At 49.2% G+C, this 17,637-nt stretch overlaps 1 protein-coding gene across 1 annotated transcript; it reads right to left on the bottom strand.

Moving 5' to 3' along the window:
* Positions 1 to 598: 598 nt before the first annotated feature.
* Positions 599 to 1,549, bottom strand: LOC307029797 (olfactory receptor 6N2-like; the record flags this gene model as incomplete). Its single annotated transcript, XM_079665881.1, has 1 exon — positions 599 to 1,549. One exon carries the CDS (start codon positions 1,547 to 1,549, stop codon positions 599 to 601), a length of 951 nt encoding a protein of 316 aa, XP_079522007.1.
* Positions 1,550 to 17,637: the final 16,088 nt, after the last annotated feature.

Below are 17,637 nucleotides of genomic sequence, written 5' to 3'. Positions count from 1 at the left end.
CTTAAACATATTATGCACCGGAACGGTATTGACAGTATTCTTAATATTTTGTTTCCGTATTTATACTTTTTGATTTCTAGTTTTTGTATTTGTTCATACATTTTGGTACTTTCTTTAATGTCACCTATTCATATTTGATTAGATATAGAAGTTGACAGGACCCTCTAGGGGAGGACGGGGACGGGACCCTCTAGGGGAGGACGGAGACGGGACCCCCTAGGGGAGGATGGAGACGGGACCTTCTTGGAGAGGACGGAGACGGGACCCTCTAGGGGAGGATGGAGACGGGACCCTCTAGGGGAGGACGGAGACGGGACCCTCTAGGGGAGGACGGAGATGGGACCCTCTTGGAGAGGACGGAGACGGGACATTCATGGAGAGGACGGAGACGGGACCCTCTAGGGGAGGATGGAGACGGGACCCTCTTGGGGATGGCCCATGGGGACGTGGAGCCGAGAAGGAGGCCTAGAAAATGTTTCCCGCTCTCAGTTATGTTCGTGGTGATCAACTGAATATGGGCCGCACTGTTTCCCCTGATGTGCACCAAGTGCTTCTGTCTACATGGACCTTTGTGTGGGGCAATCAAACAGTGTTGGGATCAGCTGTCTCTGCGGCAGCTCAGCAGCCTCTTCACATGCGTTAACACCTCCTTTAACTTCAGTCCGTACACCACCGGGTCCAGTACAGTGGGTATTATCAGGATCACAATGGAGGGGATGATGGTGGTGTCAGATTCTCTGTTGCTCTCCAGGCGGCGAAGCATCAGATCTAAGTAGACACTGATGGAATAGTTAAAGAAGACGAGCAGGTGAGGAAGACAGGTTTGTAGAGCTTTGCTGCTGAAGCTACGTGAGCGCCGCAGACAGATGAAGAGGATCCTAGCGTAGGAGAAGAGCATGAAGGCGGCAGGCAGGAATATGATAACTGCTGTGTTCAGCAGACTGTATATTCCACTCAGCTGCGCTTCAGCACCACCGCAGCTCAGGCTCACAATGCTGTAGATGTCGCAGTAGGCCCTGTTGAGCTGCGCCCTGCAGAGCGGTAAGCGGCTAGCCAGCAGCGTTGAGACTACTCCTAGAATAACAGGCAGCATCCAGCAGAGAAGCAGCATCAGAACCACCTTGGCAGGAGTTACCAGCACTGCGTAGTGCATTGGGTGGCAGATGGACAGGTAGCGGTCAAAGGCCATGGCCGACAACAGCATGAAGCTAGCTCCACCAAGAGAGGAAACAAAGAAACCCTGGCACAGACACAAAGTCCGGGAGACCTGCACCAAGCCGGAGCCGGACAGCAACAGGTCTGACAGAAGTTTAGGATAAATCAGTGTGCCGGCTGTGAGAGAGTTCAGCAGAAGTGATGCCACGAAGGCAAACATGGGCCGGTGAAGAGCTCGCTGCGAACAGATGATATAAATCACCAGAGAGTCACTGAACAACACGAAGAGGTACAGCAACAAAAACACGAAGAAAAAGAGCGAGCTGTGGCCAGACAGCGAGGAGAAACCGACCAGCGTCAGGGACGAGGTCACGTTAAACCCTGCTGACGTCATGAGGAGACCCCAACAAACAACACGCTGTGACCTCAGGTCAACAACAACAACAGTAACAACAACAGAGCTCACCAACCTGTTAACATGTAAATAAAGGATATAACATTAGTTTATATCACATTGACATATACAGCAGTAATAAGGAAACTGGAATATTTAGAACACACATTTATTTAACATTCATATTTAAAACGTGTATTCATAGAATATGAATTCACAGATAATTAATCAGATACTAAAATATCTGCTTTAACATTAATGTATAAGTCAATGATAAATATCTATCATGAATCAGAAACAGGCAAAAGCATCATCGCAATGAACACGAAAAATGAGAAACATGAGATTAATATGTGAAATTAGTCATAAACCAGCAGAACAATCACAAGGAACACGAAACATGAGGAGAAACTGACCTGAGACCACCTGTTAAAATATTAATACATAAAACATTATGCATCACCACAGTGAACCATTGAATGTATGTGAACACGAAACATGAGGAGAAACAGACCTGAGACCAGCTGTTAAAACATTAACGTGAATATGTAACAATAATGTAAGAAACATTTATGATTTCAAAATAACATTTATAAGTGAAATATTAAACTAACGTTAGCACAAGGAACACGAAACCTGAGGAGAAACTGACCTGAATCCACCTGTTTAAACATTAACTTCAATTTATATAACATTAATATATACAGCATTAATATAAAGTACATATTTAGTTTCATAATGAATCAGGAAAAGACAGAAAGATTATCACGTGAACCCGAGACCTGAGGAGAAACTGACCTGAGTCCAGCTGGTGAAACATTAATATAACATTAATGTAGATATGATGAAGCACGTACAGACAGAGACAGCCTCTCAGTGAACCTGAGGAGAAACTGACCTGAGTCCAGCTGGTGAAACATTAATATAACATTAATGTAGATATGATGAAGCACGTACAGACAGAGACAGCCTCTCAGTGAACATGAGGAGAAACTGACCTGAGACCAGCTGGTGAAACATTAATATAACATAAATGTAGATATGATGAAGCACGTACAGACAGAGACAGCCTCTCAGTGAACCTGAGGAGAAACTGACCTGAGACCAGCTGGTGAAACATTAATATAACATTAATGTAGATATGATGAAGCACGTACAGACAGAGACAGCCTCTCAGTGAACATGAGGAGAAACTGACCTGAGTCCAGCTGGTGAAACATTAATATAACATTAATGTAGATATGATGAAGCACGTACAGACAGAGACAGCCTCTCAGTGAACCTGAGGAGAAACTGACCTGAGACCAGCTGGTGAAACATTAATATAACATTAATGTAGATATGATGAAGCACGTACAGACAGAGACAGCCTCTCAGTGAACCTGAAGCTGTGTTACTGCTTTTATCACCATCCTTCTTCCTCCGTGGAGATCATTATATATTCATTAAAGGTCATCGGCCAATCACAAATATCTTGTTGTTTGGAATGGCAGGTTCTGAGAAGGCAATGTCAAGTTAATGTAAAACAGACAAACATCTTAAAATAGTAAATATTGAAAGTGTTCCTTTGATTAGTTCAGTGCTTTGTTTGATGTTAGTAATATGTTCAGGTATCAGATACACACAGGGGTTAAGTTGGGCCCCGGCTCATCGGACGATGCTCTGACTTCCTCACCCTCACATATTTGTCATATGTTTACTAAAAACTACATATATGTTAAAACCTTTCTCTTTCTTAACATAGACTCTATTTAGGGTCGATATGGGTTGAACTGAGATTTCCACACACACATTTTAAGATGTTCTGATACGCCCGACCAATACAAAGCACGGCTTTGAAGGAAAGGATAAAGTCACTAATCATGTAGTTGCTTTGAACTGTTCTTTGGTAAGTGTGCAGAGCAATGCTGATTTAAAATGGTAATTTGAAGGTTGAATATTTGTGTATATGTTAATAATTAATGTAAATGAATTCCAGTTAAATGTAACTATTAAGAAGATGGTTCTGTTTGTAATACTTTCTATTTTCATTGTGTTATTTGGTGGCATCAATGTGTGCATTTGATACAGGAGCAGTGTCTTTAGGGCCTCGCAGCCCTTAAGGTCAGAATAAACAGATCCTCGACCACGCACCGCATAGAAAGGTTCAAACTGTCTGGGAATGGATGCAAAACATCTATTGTCTCATTATCCATCTATTTGCTGGATGATGTTTGGTTTTGAGTCTAAACGTGTTAAAGGAGGAACACGTGCAGCGCTGTGGGCCGCTGGTTAGCATCTGTTCCCTTCATGAGCACATCCAGTGTGACTGACATCCAATTAACATTCATGACAGAGCACACATTTAATTAACCAGAAAAACACAATCTTTCACTTATTCGGGATGGACATGATCCTCAGAGACATTTTATTATATTTCAATCATCCGTCTTTCTTGGTCATTGTGCAATATTACTCATGATGAATAAAACACACCAGGAGACAGCTCTTCGTGTCCCGCAGGGAAATACCCGTTGTGTCCTCGTTACGGCCTCTGATGTAATCTGACTGGCAGCTCAACCCCCTCTCTCCATCACTGTGCTGGACAAAGACGACAACTCCACTCATTTAATACAAAAAAGCCAAAGTTAGACAGCTAATTAGAAATGCTTCTACGACAAAATACGTTGGTGAATTTACTTTTTACGTTTCCTCTGGTTTGACCGGTATGATGCACCATCCAGTACTGAGAGTGCATTTTAACATACTACATATTGGCCCTCATGCTCTCAGACAGTACACGTACATACTAAAGTACTGAGATGTCACTCACATAAAGTGAGAAGCCTGCAGGGCAGAGGTCAGGGCGGTAAAACTACTTTTTTTAACGTCATACGTTAAACGCGTCATATTACCTCGCATGGGGGAGCAACTTTCTCGGACTCGTTCTCTGCCCAATCCGCGGTAGTTGTTTGTAGTTGGTTTGAGCGGTTGTGATTTAGTGAGCTGGTATTTTTTCGGTATTTCTACATTGCATTTCACCATTTATAATCATGGAGAGCTTTTGTTTGTGCAGGTTGCACAAACTCCAGCCTGTCAGGACATCGAGTCCACGGTTTCTTTAACAGGAAAAGGACCAGAGCTAGCTTTCGTTCCTGGGTGCGTTGTGCATCCACCTCCCTGCAGCACATACTCTCTACAGCGGAAGCTTATCAAACAAAACGTTTATCAAGAAACCGTATTACATCCCTCTCCCCCCCTTCGCTCCTCTCTCTCCCCCATTCGCTCCTCTCTCCCGGTACAGCACCGTAAGACGTAGTGTGGAGTTGCATTAGGTAACGCGAGATACGGCGGATACTTGCGCATTAGTTTCTGTTATGGATCAGTATCAACAGTCCTGCCAGTAACGTTACTATATTATCAATGCTACTTTAGTTATAGCCTGATATATGATAGCTAACTTTACAATGTTGTGATTTGACTGACGTTAGCTAACATTAACTGTCTGTAGCTAACGCCGGTCACTCACCAAGACAGCTGCTCTGTTCGCCACTGGTTCTCCTCACACCACAGCTCCATTTCTCTCTGATGGCCGTTATTTATTCTAATCCTTGGCTGCTCCTGGTCTCTTGGACGCCTAGCAGGCTCATACTTATAATAATATGCATTCGAATATATATTTTCAACCTCTTATGTGTCAAAACAAGCATTGTGATCCATGTTTATTCATACGTTAGACCGGCCGCTCTCCCCCATGTTACGTCACACGTGGGAGTTCACGTGCGGAGGCTTTTTTATGCGGAAGTAAAAATGTCTTTCGAAAACGATGCCAGATATCACTGTAGAGCAGGGGTGGGGAACTTTTTTCCTCTCAAGGGCCATTTCAATTCAATTTCAACATCCTCCGAGGGCCGTGCAAGTTATTGACCTCTGCTTAAAAAAACTAAAATCACAGCCCATTCATTTGGCCTTTCCTTCATGCTGTGCAAAGAAAAAGCAACCTCTTAGTCCAGATATCTAACCATGACTCACGCATTCACGTGCACGGTTGTGGCATGACCACCAAAACAGAAAGATATGGACACAAGATGTGTGCAAATGTATTTAGTTTCCTATCCATGTGAACATGATTTAAGTGAGTGAGTGGGTGGGGGGGGACCTAACCTCCTCTAGGGGGGTCCGGGGGCATGCTCCCAAGGGAAGATTTTTTTTTTAAATATTGAAGTTGAAAGCATAGAGAGCAACATGAAGAGATCTATGGATACATCTCTCAACATCCATATGAAACTGAACTGTAAGCAGATTTATTTTTTCTTTATGGATATTTTACAAATCACTCCCCTTTCAAACTGTATTCTTGTTTATTAATAACAACTTGTTTTACTGTCATATAGTATTTTATACCTGTTTACTTTATAACTATAATGATCATATAAAGATGTGCCTTTACCTCACTGGTTGTATAAAAAGCTTCTTATATTCGTTAGCATAGCTAGCTAACCAGATGCTAATAATAACAAATTATTGACTGTATGATCAGTTTGACAGATGAACAGATCGCCACTGGGCTTTCAACTAAAGACAGCCACGCACAAACAGCGGCATGTGTACCGCTCCTTATGGGTACTGCAATTTTTGGAAGTGCCGGAGCGGCGTTCTGGTGCTCTCCATCAGAACTGCACCCCTCTCAGACGAGACATAAGCCACGTGATGACATGTTAGACTCGTGTTGTGTTCAAGGACCCTGTCCTTTGCTAGGAAAAACAGGCACTCGCTTGTTTAATTTTTTTGCGGTCTAGATTTCTTACATTTTTTTTCTTTTTTGGTTGTGTTTATAAATGACCTCGAGGGCTGTACCAAATTGTCTCGCGGGCCGTATACGGCCCGGGGATCGGAGGTTCCCCACCCCTGCTGCAGAGTATATGTATGTATATTTCTTTTAGAAAATCTAGTGTATTCATCATTTTCCTACACTTTTATTCACTGGTGTGTCTAAACTGCAAGTTGCTCTTCAATAAGCGGAGCCTGTCTCTCTCTCTCCTGACAGCCCGTCTGTCAGGAGAGCAGCTCGCTGATCCAGTAATGAGTGACCCGACATGACAGTACATGATAGACATTTATAACTAGTTTAGCTAGTTCCGGGGGTAGATAAGATTGGTAAATGTGATGGTCTAACTTTTAACATTTTAAATATTTCAAGTCACGAGAGGGATTTCCACCGCAGGTTTATATTTGCGTAACAGTTGCGCGACTTGTCCACATGCAGCTGTCTCAGGGGTTGAGCTGCAGACTGAGACAGAGACATCAACAGGTATAACTTTCGAGGGGTGGAGGTATGCCCATTATTTTTTATTTGTAAGAAGAAAGGTTTCACGATCTGTCTTTTGTTTTCTGTCTGCGTTGTGTTTTGTCTTGTTTAGATCTGTCCTTTGTTTCCTGTCTGTGTGTGTTCCCTCCTACCTGTTCCCTCCTACCTGTTTACTTGATTGTGTTCACCTGGTGCCCCTTTGTTTTCTCCTCCCTCCTCACCTGTCTCTTGTTTCGTTGATTAGTCTGTGTGTATTTAAGTTCTGTTTTTGCTGTCTGTCTTTGTTGGTTCCTCGTTTGTCTGTGATTGTGTTCACAGAGGAGTGTTCTGTCTGTCTGAGTTATCCTTGAAATAAAGGTATTTTCAGTTTAATCTGCATTTGGGTCCTGCTTGGTTCACTCTACCGTAACAGAAGGAACCAACCAAGATGGACCCAGCAGATCCATTTGAGTAGGAATTGTTGGATTTTCCCTTTTCTTTGGCTTACTGCTCTGATCGATGGAGGGGAGCGTCCGGTGTTCAGCAGCGAGAAGCTGCTCTGGCAGAGGCGCGTCAGATGGCTACGGAGAAACCAGGCTTGGTGAAATTCTTACCTGGCTGGATTTTGAATTTCCTCTCGGTGTGTGATTCCCGGCCTGCTAGCCCCAGGCATGCTAGCTCCCTGCCTCCCAATTCACAAAATGACACCATACGCCTCGGTGTGTTCCGTCTGGAGTCAACCCTTGTTTCTGCCCCAGTTCCTGCTCCTGTCCAGGAGCCGTTCTCTGGAACCCGTCTGGCTTTTGGAGGTCCACGGAGCGTCCAAACGACCCCTAAGAGAACGAGTCGCAAGTCCAGGCTAGCAGCCCGAGTCCCAATAGCCATGGTTCCGGCCCCAGTTCTGGCCCCAGCAGCCATGGTTCCGGCCCCAGCAGCCATGGTTCCAGCCCCAGCAGCCATGGTTCCAGCCTCAGTCCTGGCCCCAGCAGCCATGGTTCCGGCCCCAGCAGCCATGGTTCCAGCCTCAGTCCTGGCCCCAGCAGCCATGGTTCCGGCCCCAGTTCTGGCCCCAGCAGCCATGGTTCCAGCCTCAGTCCTGGCCCCAGCAGCCATGGTTCCGGCCCCAGTTCTGGCCCTAGCAGCCAGGGTTCTGGCCCTGGTTCCAGCCCCAGCGGCCATAGTCCTTCCTCTGGTCCCTTCTCTAGTCCCTCCTCTAGTCCCTCCTTTAGTCCCTTCTCTAGTCCCCTCTCTAGTCCCTTCTCTAGTCAAATCTCTAGTCCCCGCTCGAGTTCCCTCTCGAGTCCCATCTCGAGCCCCCTCTCCAGTTTCCTTTCAAGTCCCCTCTCACTTCAAATCTGAAGTCTTCTCTCGAGTCCCCTCTCGAGTCACCTCTCGAGTCTCCTCTCGAGTTCTCTCTCCAGTTCCATCTCAAGTCCCCTCTCCTGTCTCCACTCAAGTCCCTACTCAAGTGCCGTTGGAGATTCCGCTGGGGGTCCTGCCAACTCTATGTCCTGTCCTGTTGGGGGTCCCACCGACTAGTCTTCTGCCGGGGGTCCTGCCAACCCTATGTCCTATGCCATTGGAGGTTCCGCTGGGGGTCCTGCCAGCTCCATGTCCTGTCCCGTTGGGGGTCCCGCCGACTAGTCTTCTGCCGGGGGTCCTGCCAACCCTATGTCCCGTGCCGTTGGAGGTCCCGCCGACGATTCTTCTGCCGGGGGTCCTGCCTACCCTATGTCCTGTGCCGTTGGAGGTTCCGCTGGGGGTCCTGCCAGCTCCATGTCCTGTCCCGTTAGGGGGCCCGCCGACTACTCTTCTGCAGGGGGTCCTGCCAATTCCTAGTCCTCTTCCGTGGGGGATCCTGCCGAAGCCTGTCCCACCGGCTCCGGTTCCTGCCCGGCCTCCGGAGCTGTCCCGTCAGCGCCTTCCTGCCCGTTCTCCGGAGTTGTTCCGTCACCGCCTGCTTCGCCCTCAAGCCCGGCCCCCTGACTTTCCCGGCCATGGTCCTCGCCCTCGGGCCCGGCCCCCTGACTCTTCCTGCCGCTGCCTTCGCCCTCATGCTCGGCCCCCTGAGTTCGCCCGCTGTGGCCTTCGCCCCTCAATGGACTCTGCCTTGCCCCCGGGCCGTCCGCCCGAGACCCCCACCATGGACTCTGCCTTGCCCCGGGGCCATCCGCCCGAGACCCCCACCATGGACTCTGCCTTGCCCCCGGGCCGTCCTCCCGAGACCCCACCTTGGACTTTGCCTTTGCCCCCAGGCCATCCGCCCGAGTCCCCCTTCTCGGCTTCTGCCTTGCCCCCCGGGCCGTCCGCCCGAGATCCCTTCTGGGCCCTCCGCTGTGCTCCTGGTCTGTCAGCCCAAAACCCGTCCGCCAGACCCCCTCCACCCACCCTGCTGGACGTTGTTTTTTTGGACGTTTGTTGGATCTTTTTAATTTATTTTGGGACGTCTGGGATCCGTCCCTTGAAGGTGAGGGAATGCTCCGGTTTCGGTCAATTTACGTACTTCGTCTCACTGGAATATTAACGGCCAGACTGAATACAACATCGACCCAATTTCTCCGGTCAATGACGGGAGAGTTTTGAAAGTGACAAAACACTGTTCCACACATTTAAAAACAATTAAAAAATGTTTACCCAGGATTCAGGCACCTTCCCTTGCTTGTAAAATGTGGTGATGCGCCCTGGAGGTATCCTACTATCTAAAACATGTATACCCAGGATTCAATCACTTTTCCTGGCTGTGAAGCATTCTGTTCTCTGGGTGCAGTCTGGGTGCAAGAGCCATGTGCTGCGAGGAGCTCTCTGGGTGCGCTCTGTAGGGTCTAGCAGCCCGCTCCTCTCTGGCTCTGCTCCACGCCTCTATTCACAGCACTTTCCGCAGGTTTCAGAGACTTATTGCTGGGTAAAAAAGCCATGTGCACCGCCCTGGATCTCTGCATGTGTGTGTGCCTGTGAGTCTGAGACCCTAACAGCAAACTCTGCCGTTTATACCTGCTTGTCCATTTCGTGAGTCAAATGTTAACGAAACGGACAGACTTCCGTGCAGATCAGCGGCTATCAGATTAAAACAGTTTAATGCACTTTTAACACTCATGTTCCCAGGATTCCTGCTCCTTTCCTGGGTTACAAAGTGAGGTGACGCAGCCTGTCCTCTGGGTGTGCTCTGTGGGGGGTTATCGCAGCCTGCTTCTCCGGGGTGCTGCAGAGTCATTTTCAGGCTCCTCTCCACAGTTGTCCCCCTAAAAATGATTTTTAATCATTATTTTTGCATTTAAATGATTTATTTTATCATTAATATGGTTCCCTAACACAATGCACATAGTCTGGAGCTCAACAGGCGTTTTAACACTTTCTTCCATAGAAATGATTTTTATTCACTATCATGGGGCTCTCTGAAGAACCAGCACCTTACCGTGGTAGAGAGGTTTGTCTGCCCTGATGAACCTGGGGGCTGTGTTGTCTGGAACCTTGTGTTCCTGGGTCTCCCATGGCAAATTGGTCTTAGGCAAGGGGCCAGACTAAGATTGGTTCACAAGACCTCATGAAAGATGACACACGAAGTGAGGATACCCGGTCCGGAGGAAGCCCGGGGTCCCCTTCTGGAGCTAGGCCCAGAATGAGGACTCGTCGGCGAGCGTCTGGTGGCCGGGCTTGCCACGGAACCCGGCCGGGCACAGCCCAAAAAGGCGACGTGGGCAACACCTCCGCTTCTCCGTCCTGCGGGCCCACCACCTACGGGAAACAGCGATGGGGTCGGGTGCGCTGCCAGAAGGAAGGCAGTGAAGGCAGAGGGTCTCGACGGACCAGACCCGGGCGACAGAAGCTGGCTTTGGGGACGTGGAACGTCACCTCTCTGGGGGGGAAGGAGTCGGAGCTTGTGCGGGAGGTGGAGCGTTACCAGTTGGATCTGGTTGGGCTCATCTCTACGCACAGCGTCGGCTCTGGAACCTTACTTCTGGATAGGGGTTGGACTTTATTCTTCTCCGGAGTTGCTCAAGGTGTGAGGCGCTGGGCGGGTGTGGGGATACTCACAAGTCTCCGGTTGGGTGCTTCGTTGTTGGAGTCTACCCCAGTGGACGAGAGGGTTGCCTCCCTACGCCTGCGGGTTATGGGGGGAAAACTCTGACTGTTGTGTGTGCTTATGCACCCAACAGCAGTTGAGAGTATATGGCCTTCTTGGAGACCCTGGAAATAGTCCTGTATGGGGCTCCTGAAGGGGACTCTTTAATCTTGCTGGGAGACTTCAACGCACATGTGGGCAATGATGGAGACACTTGGAGGGGAGTGATTGGGAGGAACGGCCCCCCTGATCTGAACCGGAGTGGTGGTTTGTTACTGGACTTCTGTGCTAGTCATGGATTGGCCATAACAAACACCATGTTCGAACATAAGGATGCTCATAAGTGTACGTGGTACCAGAGCACCCTAGGCAGAAGGTCCATGATCGATTTCGTTATCGTATCATCGGACCTGAGGCCGTATGTTTTGGACACTCGGGTAAAGAGAGGGGCGGAGTTGTCAACTGACCCCCATCTGGTGGTGAGTTGGGTCGAGTGGCGGGGGAAGCCTCTGGATAGACCTGGTAAGCCCAAACGTGTAGTTTGGGTGAACTGGGAAAGTCTGGAGGAGGCTCAAGTTCAGGAGGCCTTCAACTCACACCTCCGGCGGAGCTTTTCAGGCATTCCCGTAGAGGTTGGGGACATTGAACCAGAGTGGTTGGTGTTCAAAGCCTCTATTGCCGAAGCCGCGGCGGGAAGCTGTGGTCTCAAGGTCCTAGGTGCCTCAAGGGACGGTAACCCTCGAACCTCCTGGTGGACACCGGTGGTCAGGGAAGCCGTCCGACTGAAGAAGGAGGCCTTCAGGGATTTGTTATCCCGGGGGACACCCGAGGCAGTTGCAAGGTACCGACTGGCCCGAAGGGCAGCAGCCTCAGCCGTGGCCGAGGCAAAGCAGCGGGTGTTGGAGAAGTTCGGAGAAGACATGGAAAAGGACTTTCGGGCGGCACCAAAGTTGTTCTGGAAAACTGTCCGACACCTCAGGAGGGGGAAGCAGGGAACCATCCAAGCTGTGTACAGTAAGGATGGGACGTTGTTGACCTCAACTGATGGAGTGTTAGGGCGTTGGAAGGAGCACTTTGAGGAACTCTTGAACCCGACAACTCCGCCCTCTATGTTAGAGGCAAAGCTGGAGTATGACGGGGGATCGACACCAATCTCCCGGGGGGAGGTCACTGAGGTCGTCAAACAACTTCACAGTGGCAAAGCCCCGGGGGTGGATGAGATCCGCCCAGAAATGCTGAAAGCTCTGGGTGTTGAGGGACTGTCATGGTTGACACGTCTCATCAACGTTGCGTGGAAGTACCGAAGGAGTGGCAGACCGGGGGGGTGGTTCCCCTTTTTAAAAAGGGGGATCAGAGGGTGTGTGCCAATTACAGAGGCATCACACTACTCAGCCTCCCCGGGAAAGTTTACTCTAAGGTTCTCGAAAGGAGGGTCAGGCCGATTGTCGAACCTCAGATTGAGGAGGAACAATGCGGATTCCGTCCTGGTCGTGGAATGACGGATCAGCTTTTTACTCTCGCAAGGATCCTGGAGGGGGCCTGGGAGTACGCTTATCCAGTCTACATGTGTTTTGTAGACTTGGAGAAGGCGTATGACCGGGTTCCCAGGGAGTCACTGTGGGAGGTGCTGCGGGAGTATGGGGTGAGGGGGTCTCTACTCAGGGCCATCCAATCTCTGTACTCCCAAAGCGAGAGCTGTGTCCGGGTTCTCGGCAGTAAGTCGGACCCATTTCAGGATAGGGTTGGCCTCCGCCAGGGCTGCGCTTTGTCACCAATCCTGTTTGTAATATACATGGATCGGATTTCGAGGCGTAGTCGTGGGGGAGGGGGTCTGCAGTTCGGTGGACTAAGGATTGCACTACTGCTTTTTGCAGATGATGTGGTTCTGATGGCTTCATCGGTCTGCGACCTTCAGCACTCACTGGATCGGTTCGCAACCGAGTGTGAAGCGGCTGGGATGAGGATCAGCACCTCCAAATCTGAGGCCATGGTTCTCAGCAGGAAACCGATGGACTGTCCACTCCAAGTAGGGAATGAGTCCTTACCCCAAGTGAAGGAGTTCAAGTATCTCGGGGTCTTGTTCTCGAGTGAGGGAACAATGGAGCGTGAGATGGGTCGGAGAATCGGAGCAGCGGGAGCGGTACTGCAGTCGCTTTACCGCACCGTTGTGACGAAAAGGGAGCTGAGCCAGAAGGCAGAGCTCTCTGTCTACCGGGCCATTTTCGTTCCTACCCTCACCTATGGTCATGAAGGATGGGTCATGACCGAAAGAACGAGATCGCGGGTACAAGCGGCCGAGATGGGTTTTCTCCGCAGGGTGGCTGGTGTCTCCCTTAGGGATAAGGTGAGAAGTTCGGTCATCCGGGAGGGACTTGGAGTTGAACCGCTCCTCCTTAGCGTCGAAAGGAGCCAGTTGAGGTGGTTCGGGCACCTAGTTAGGATCCTACGTGGGCGCCTCCCTAGGGAGGTGTTCCAGGCACGTCCAGCTGGGAAGAGACCAAGGGGTAGACCTAGAACCAGATGGAGGGATTATATCTCTTCGCTGGCCTGGGAGCGCCTTGGAATCCCCCAGTCAGAGCTGGTTGATGTGGCCAGGGAAAAGAAAGTTTGGGTTCTCTCTGCTGGAACTGCTACCTCCGCGACCCGACCACGGATAAGCGGGAGAAGATGAATGGACGGATGGATGGATAATGGGGCTATATAAATCTAATTCCGGGTAATTCGGAGCACAATTGTACCGTTTACTATTTAAATGTATTTGTATTATATATGTTTGGGCTATAAAAGTGACATTTATGGGTGACTTTGTGAGTTTATGGAGCTTATCCCACAAATCCTGGAGGTTCCAGGCCGAATTTGGGAGCTCATAGGCGGCCTGCCATATGCCCCCACCCGTGGAAAGAAGATAAAATGAAAGAAAACGGTCAATTATATCTTAAAATTATCAAAAATGAAGTTGAAGTGCCAACGGAGAAGGGGCTCCGAAATGTTCAACCCTTCGGCGCTTTGGGCCGAAGCCCCGGACACTTTTCCACCCCAAATTACAACGGAGAGGGGAAACCAAGCCTCCCCTACTCTGTTAAAAAAAATTAATTCATCATTTTCAGACTAGTGTCTGCACGAAATCGGAAACCCAGTTTTTCAGAGGACTCAGAAAAAAAACGGCTGTGTAACTTCATGGAGGAATTCATCCACTACATGTGCACTCTGGCTCGGATACATTTTGTTGCCCGGAAACCCCCAGCATGGTTCTTACCAAACTTTAAGTTTTTGAACTGGTCTCTGGAGGAATGCAAGGAGAGTTTTCACGCATTATGAGGCACTATTTTCGGATCCTTTTTTTCATTTTCACCCCTTTTCTATGGATCTCCAAAAAGTTAACTCTGACTTTTGTGACTCTTGAGAAATGCAAGGGGAGTTATCAGGGGACTCTTGCGGGCATATGAGGCACTATCTTCGGATACATTTGTTGCCCGGAGACCCCCCAATCATGGTTCTTACTCAACTTTAAGTATTTGAAATGGTCTCTGGAGGAATGCAATGGGAGTTTGATGGGACTCTACCTGCATTATGAGGCACTATTTTTGGATACTTTTTTTCCATTTTCACCCCTTTTCTATGGATCTCCAAAAAGTAAACTCATACTTTTTTCTGATTTCTCACTGATCGAATGGCAAAACGTGAACCGACATCGGAGGGCCTCCGCCGGCCCGGCCTTGTGCCGGTGCTCTGGTGGTCGGTTCCTCCGAACTGCGGGTTTGACTCTGATGGCCGAGAGGGTGTGCTGTGTGGGGGCAACCCCGCGTGTCTCTTCCCTCCCGGGCCGACCGATATGAAGCGTGACCAAGACGAACCATCTGACTCAGGGGTTCCACCACGGGTCCCGCAGCGGGGTGGATGTTCCGGGCTGGAACCTCCCCATCTCCGCCGCAGTGCGCCTGGCAAACACTGTTGTTTCTTGAACCCTCCACTGTTGCATTGCGGCCTTCGTCGGCTGCGGCATTCAGCAATTGGCCTTGCTCCGGGCAACGGTTCCCCCGGGGACCGGTGTTCGGTGGCTTCACATGATATAGGATCGACCCTACTTCATCACAGGCTACTTATTTGATCCTGCTTAACCACATATGCTTGTCTCAAAGGAGTAATGGCCTGGTCCAGCCCGGGTGTTTCTCTACAGCTTTTCCAGCCTTAAACTCTGATAGGAGCAATTGGTCCTGCGGAAGCTGAAGATGACGGCAAACTGAAACTTCAAGGAATTGACGGAAACGCACCACCAGGAGTGGAGCCTGCGGCTTAATTTGACTCAACACGGGCCACCTCACCCAGCCCAGACACGGAAAGGATTGACAGAGACCATCTTCTAACTGACATTGCTTCTAATAATAGCGCACCACCAGGAGTGGAGCCTGTGGCTTAATTTGACTCAACACAGGCATGACCTCACCCGGCCCGGACACGGAAATGACTGACAGACCATGGGACTCTACCCAGTGCTTGTCTGTAAACATCCAAATGAGGGGTGGGTCTGAGGTGAGGGCTCTGGCTGTTTCTGCAGCCTCCGCTTCTCTCTTCTCTCCCCCCCCAGAGGTGAGCTCGTGCTCCCGCTGTAAAAGGCGGTTGCGCGGGCACCCACTGTCACTCACTCTGAGCCTGGCTCCTGAGCAGCTCGTTCTCCCCGGCAGTCCGCCAGCAGATGGAAAACACCCACCTCTCCACCTCTTCCGAGGGATGGGGGGTCTGCTGGAGGCTCCTGCCGGGTGCTCCGTGCTGCGTTTCACCGGGACATGGCTCGAAAAACTCGGAACCCTTACTCCAGTGCGGTGTGGGGGCTTCGCCCTGGCCGTCCACCGTGCACCTCCGGGTACCTGACTCCCCTGTCTCCTCCGCGGGCAGGTGCGAGGGTTTCAATGCCTCCTCCCCCCGCTGCGGCGAAGGCCGGAGCGGGATGGAGCGCCCGGAGGTACCGTTGTCCCCACGTTGTCATGTTGTCTGGAGGATAGAACCTATAGATGACATACTCTCTACCCGGGTTACAAGTCACTATTTGCGGACTCTTTCTTTGCTTTACCCCCGGTATGGATCAACTCTCCTCAACTCAATCTTCTTCCCCAGCCCCCCGGTTCTCCCTACTGACGCCCGGTTACGCGTCAGTTTGTGAGTCATTTGCTGGGTGAGTAACATGAATTGATGGCTCGTATATGAGTGTCGGCCTTGTACTTCGGGGCACTCTATAGCTCAGTGTTGATATTGGAGTCGGAGCCCCCCTACTCCGGGTAAATATGATCTACCCAGCAATGTTGAACGCAGATGGAGCCTCCCATCTTCCGAAATAGCGTACTTTTCAATTGATTTTAATCGATTTCAATCTGCTTGGGTCTCAAAAGGTTCGGCTAATATGACTTCCAAGATGCGGTCCAAGATGCAGTCCAAGATGACGACAGAATGCCCGCTGTGTCACCTGAAATACCGCTCTCTCCCAAGACACTTGGTGTTCCGGCACCTAGTCCGCAACAAAACTGAACGCAGCATTCTCCTACGCATGGCCAATGGAAGAATAAACATTCGCCTGGAGCCCTGCTCTGTTGTTGGTTGTGCATACCATGGCACAAGGCTGGACCGGCATCTCGAAACTGAGCACCCGGAGCTCAGCCAACAAGAAGCAGACAAATGAAACGCATGGTGGGGCTTAAAATGCTGAGGGAGCTCCGGCGGATTGACCCCCCAGTACACATGACAACGACACTTGATGTGGAATTAGGTGCTTATGATGAACACCCAGACTCATTTTCCGGGGAAATTGACCTCGACTCCAATGAGGGAACAACACACAGACTGTTAAAACTGGAAAACGTTGCACTGAAGGCTCAAAAAGAGGCCCTCAATAAGGAGGTGTGATTTCTACGAAATAAGCTGAAGCAGTTGAAGGCTTCCAGTTCTACGGTAACAAAAGGATAGGAATGTGATGGTAAGGTGCTCTGCTGCAAAACACAACAACATCAATCCTCTCCAAGCACCTGCAGAGGCAACATGCTAACACCAACTAGTAGCTAAAGACCCCGAACCCACAGTGATGATGATGAGTGAGTGCAGACTCCGAACATCCAGCAAAAACTAGAATCTTTACCGTTATTAACTTGTGTGATGTCTTCCTTATTACAATAGTAATTGTTATATGTGTGCACATGTAGGCCTACATTTTTTGTTTTGGCTAGGCTGTTGCTGAGTAACGCAAAAGTAATATAAGGAGTAACGAGTTACTTTATGTAGAGAGTAACGAAGTAAAGTCATATATTACTTTTTTAGAGTAACGACCCCATCTCTGCCTGGGGCCCCCACCGACTCTAGGATCGCCACTGAACATTTCTACAGTAGAAAAGACAATATCACAAATAACACACAATATTAAAAATACTGGAAATATTTAAATGTTGTATAAAAGACATTTATTGTTTATGTACTCTTTACATGTGGAACCTTTGTCCTTTGTTAGGCGGGTTAACTGAATCCCTGCTCCACTTTACTGTCTCTCTACAGGTCAGGACAATCTGAGGTCACAGGCTCCTGAGCAACACAATAAAACAGATACACAGAAAAAAATAGAGCAAGTCAATGCAAAAAGTAAAATAATAAAATAGTGCAATAAGAGTATATATACATGTGATTGGAATATGATATATTAGATCAATAATTTCTAAGTTGCAGCCAGATTAATGTTATGGATGCTGTTTCAAAGTGCAGGTGTCTAACAGTCTTATGGCCTGT

The sequence above is a fragment of the Notothenia rossii genome (assembly GCF_949606895.1).
Source record: "Notothenia rossii genome assembly, chromosome: 2".
NCBI classification, from domain to species: domain Eukaryota; kingdom Metazoa; phylum Chordata; class Actinopteri; order Perciformes; family Nototheniidae; genus Notothenia; species Notothenia rossii.
This window is presented reverse-complemented; position numbering and strand designations above follow the sequence as displayed.